The sequence below is a fragment of the Littorina saxatilis genome, linkage group LG4 (genome assembly GCF_037325665.1).
Source record: "Littorina saxatilis isolate snail1 linkage group LG4, US_GU_Lsax_2.0, whole genome shotgun sequence".
Lineage (NCBI taxonomy): Eukaryota > Metazoa > Mollusca > Gastropoda > Littorinimorpha > Littorinidae > Littorina > Littorina saxatilis.
Window position 1 is genome coordinate 18429459 of NC_090248.1, and position 4892 is coordinate 18434350.

The following is a 4892-nucleotide window of genomic DNA, read 5'->3' on the forward strand; positions in this document are numbered from 1 at the left end:
TCGACCTTGCTACACAACATTTAGGCCAACAACAACTAGGACAACAACTCGACCTTGGTACACAACAACTAAAATGCCAACAACTAGGACAACAACTCGACCTTGGTACACAACATTTAGGCCAACAACAACTAGGACAACAACTCGACCTTGGTACACAACATTTAGGCCAACAACAACTAGGACAACAACTCGACCTTGGTACACAACATTTAGGCCAACAACAACTAGGACAACAACTCGACCTTGGTATACAACATTTAGGCCAACAACAACTAGGACAACAACTCGACCTTGGTACACAACATTTAGGCCAACAACAACTAGGACAACAACTCGACCTTGCTACACAACATTTAGGCCAACAACAACTAGGACAACAACTCGACCTTGGTACACAACATTTAGGCCAACAACAACTAGGACAACAACTCGACCTTGGTACACAACATTTAGGCCAACAACAACTAGGACAACAACTCGACCTTGGTACACAACATTTAGGCCAACAACAACTAGGACAACAACTCGACCTTGCTACACAACATTTAGGCCAACAACAACTAGGACAACAACTCGACCTTGATACACAACATTTAGGCCAACAACAACTAGGACAACAACTCGACCTTGCTACACAACATTTAGGCCAACAACAACTAGGACAACAACTCGACCTTGGTACACAACATTTAGGCCAACAACAACTAGGACAACAACTCGACCTTGGTACACAACATTTAGGCCAACAACAACTAGGACAACAACTCGACCTTGGTACACAACATTTAGGCCAACAACAACTAGGACAACAACTCGACCTTGCTACACAACATTTAGGCCAACAACAACTAGGACAACAACTCGACCTTGGTACACAACATTTAGGCCAACAACAACTAGGACAACAACTCGACCTTGCTACACAACATTTAGGCCAACAACAACTAGGACAACAACTCGACCTTGGTACACAACATTTAGGCCAACAACAACTAGGACAACAACTCGACCTTGGTACACAACATTTAGGCCAACAACAACTAGGACAACAACTCGACCTTGGTACACAACAACTAAAAGGCCAACAACTAGGACAACAACTCGACCTTGGTACACAACATTTAGGCCAACAACTAGGACAACAACTCGACCTTGGTACACAACAACTAGGACAACAACTCGACCTTGGTACACAACAACTAAAAGGCCAACAACTTGGACAACAACTCGACCTTGGTACACAACAACTAAAAGGCCAACAACTAGGACAACAACTCGACCTTGGTACACAACAATTAGGCCAACAACAACTAGGACAACAACTCGACCTTGGTACACAACATTTAGGCCAACAACAACTAGGACAACAACTCGACCTTGGTACACAACATTTAGGCCAACAACAACTAGGACAACAACTCGACCTTGGTACACAACATTTAGGCCAACAACAACTAGGACAACAACTCGACCTTGGTACACAACATTTAGGCCAACAACAACTAGGACAACAACTCGACCTTGGTACACAACAACTAGGACAACAACTCGACCTTGGTACACAACAATTAGGCCAACCACAATTAGGACAACAACTCGACCTTGGTACACAACAACTAAAAGGCCAACAACTAGGACAACAACTCGACCTTGGTACACAACATTTAGGCCAACAACAACTAGGACAACAACTCGACCTTGGTACACAACATTTAGGCCAACAACAACTAGGACAACAACTCGACCTTGGTACACAACATTTAGGCCAACAACAACTAGGACAACAACTCGACCTTGGTACACAACATTTAGGCCAACAACAACTAGGACAACAACTCGACCTTGGTACACAACATTTAGGCCAACAACAACTAGGACAACAACTCGACCTTGGTACACAACAAGGTTAAGAACAACGAGGCCAACAACAACTAGGTCAAAAACAACTAGAACAATAATAAGAAATACAACTCGACCTTGGTATACAACAATTAGGCCAACAACAACAACTACAACTCGACCTTGGTACACAACTATGCCAACAACTCGACCTTGGTACACAACTAGGCCAACAACTCGACCTTGGTACACAACTAGGCCAACAACTCGACCTTGGTACACAACTAGGCCAACAACTCGCCCTTGGTACACAACTAGGCCAACATCAACTCGACCTTGGTACACAACTAGACTAGACAAACAGCATAGGATACAACTGTGAGAGCAAATATGCCTACGCAAACAAAGTAGGACAACAATATTTCCGTTTTGACAAATAGCTAGGTCGACAATTATTAACTGTCCCCTGGCACCAAACTAGGACAACAAAGTGACATAGGTAATGGAGAACAACAGCTCTGCCCAAACGAATACCTCGGACATTTCCGCCTTTTTTCTTACCATTGTCAAACAACTTGGATACCAATAACCCAACCTTGGCAAAGAAGTAAGGCAACAACATAATTATCCGCCCTGGCTTCCGATGTCTGTGCCTTTGAAGATGGCTAGCGTTTGCTCACAAGCATCTGCAGCATTGCAACGAACAACTTTCCCTTTGACGGTATAGTCACAATCGACTCTCCCTCCACAGCTTCACTTTGACGAGTACCTTCGACAAGACATAACCCTTGGCAACGAACCATTTCTCCTTCGCTTCTTATTGTATTAACAAAGAAAATATTGTAGGTATCTACCTATTGTAAAAACAGTAAACGTTGTTGAAATAAGCGTCTGTAAGCTTAGTGTGTTTCTTTTATTTGTGTAAAATGATCTTCAAAACAAATGAAATCTGTATAGCATGAATGTGACAGCTGCTCATCGCTTTATCAAGAATACAACATCTGCCGGAGGCTAGCCTAACGTATAACACGATCTGTTTTGTGGCTAATGCAACTTTCTGTTGCTGCCCTGCAGTGAGGTTGCGGTGTCATTGTACAGAGCGATGACAAAAATTCGGTTTTGAATTCTGCGTTTATTTCTGGTTGTGTATGTGTATGTGTGTGTGTGTGTGTGTGTGTGTGTGTGTGTGTGTGTGTGTGTGTGTGTGTGTATGTGTGTGTGTGTGTGTGTGTGTAAATGTGTGTGTCCGCCATCCCGTTAGTGGTATATAGCCACACATACGCAGCAAAATAAAAATCACTGCGTTTTCTTAGTGTTCATACACACACACACACACTCACACACACACTGGCACGCAGACACATACACGTAGGAACACAGATGACAATCACACAGTCATAATTATATGTATTTTAAAATATCTGTATGTATACGTATCTACCTACTTCTTTTGAACTTTGCATCGATCGTCACGGTGAATCGAGTTCCCATTCTCTGTTGATTTTCTATGAGAACGTAGTACGCATGTAAATCCATTGACAGTTTGTCTCCTCCCGCATGGGTTAAAACACGATTACTTCCCCTGCATTGGATATCGCATTTCTCCACACTGTTGGGGTGCATCTGAACCACTGCCGCGGTCAATGTTGCACTGAATTCGCTCTTGTCGAAGAAAGGTTAAAAAAAAAAAGCTTTGCCGAGAATGAGTTTCTGTTCAAAATCGACGTGCGTTATCCCCCTTCGTCAGTTCGTGTGTACATGCAAGCACAAGACCAAACAGATCCCGTAATCCATGTCAGAGTTCAATGGGTTATAGAAACACGAAAATACCCAGCGTATGGCTGCCTGAATTGCGGGGTAAAAACCGGTAATACACGTAAAAACCCACCCGTGCATAAACATGAGTGAACGTGAGAGTTGTATCCCATGAACGAAGAAGAAAAAGAAGAAATCAGTCGGAGAGGCTAACGACAGTCATGTTCGTGTCAGCTATTTCAAGGATGATTTAAACTGGACTTTTCACATTTATTTAGAGTGAACGCTTCTGTCGCTGTATTATGCAGTATTGTGTCTTAAAGGACAACCGGCTATTGAGGTCTAACGAATGACGTCTTACAACGTGCGCGGTCGTCCTTGGCGGTCAAGAAAGCCGCGGGCGCCGCCGCGATCATTGCGCAGACGACACTTCTAGACCGCCAATATTTTTTGTGCGCATCAGGTGCTCCACATAAATCGGCCGGAAACGAAGCAATTGGGAAACCTGGATAGTGATTGTGTCATGTGTAAATATCCGTGCAAATCGAGAGAAATGATCTGCCTTAGCTTGGCAAGGGGAAGACAACTGGACTGTTGCCAGATTCCGGGGGGAAAGGCGATCTTCAGGATGGTTATGAAATGAAAGTGACTATCAAACTACATCAGCCCGCATACTTGAACAGCAATTATTGAGGAAAGTATCCGAATAATGCCCAGTCAATAACAGTTGGACACAGCGCAATGAAACTCATGGCCTGACCACCTGCGTTGCAATGGCTCTAGATTTCACTGTTGTGTTTAGCTTCTGTTCTTTGTCGATAGAACCCTGAACAGTGCAGAAACCGTGGTCTCGTGCAGCTTAACACTTCTAAACAAAGCAGTGATAGTGTGGGGGCGCTTTTAAAAATGCAATGACTTAGTCTGTGGACTCAGGCTTGACAGGATTCAGGACTCTGAATAAATGAACCGTGATTGAGATCTGGAAACACCGGAGCGTTATTCCTGCATGTATAGGCCCCTCTTCGCCTCCACTTTTCTAACCTCGCACCCCTTCCTCCTCCCTCTCCCCATTCGCCTCCGAGATACCGTCGATCATTTCAAGAATATGCTGACGAACACTACTACAGAGAAGACGCTTTTGCCTTATCAACTCAGCCTGGTGTGGGTGCTGATCGACAGCTGGCCCCAGCAATAGCATCTGTCTTTGATGGAAGTTGCTTACTGGACGTTGTCTATGCCAATACAAGGGACAATCACCAATAGTCAAGAAACTGAGAGCAAATAAGGTAAGGAGG

The 4892-nt window shown here is 43.9% G+C and overlaps 1 protein-coding gene across 1 annotated transcript; it reads right to left on the reverse strand.

Moving 5' to 3' along the window:
• Positions 1–9: 9 nt before the first annotated feature.
• On the reverse strand, positions 10–4693 carry LOC138965516 (keratin-associated protein 4-3-like). Its single transcript, XM_070337699.1, has 6 exons — positions 4639–4693; positions 2033–2189; positions 1188–1331; positions 678–1109; positions 511–611; positions 10–53 (listed from the first exon to the last, which is right to left on the reverse strand). Exons 1-6 carry the CDS (start codon positions 4691–4693, stop codon positions 10–12), a joined length of 933 nt encoding a protein of 310 aa, XP_070193800.1.
• Positions 4694–4892: the final 199 nt, after the last annotated feature.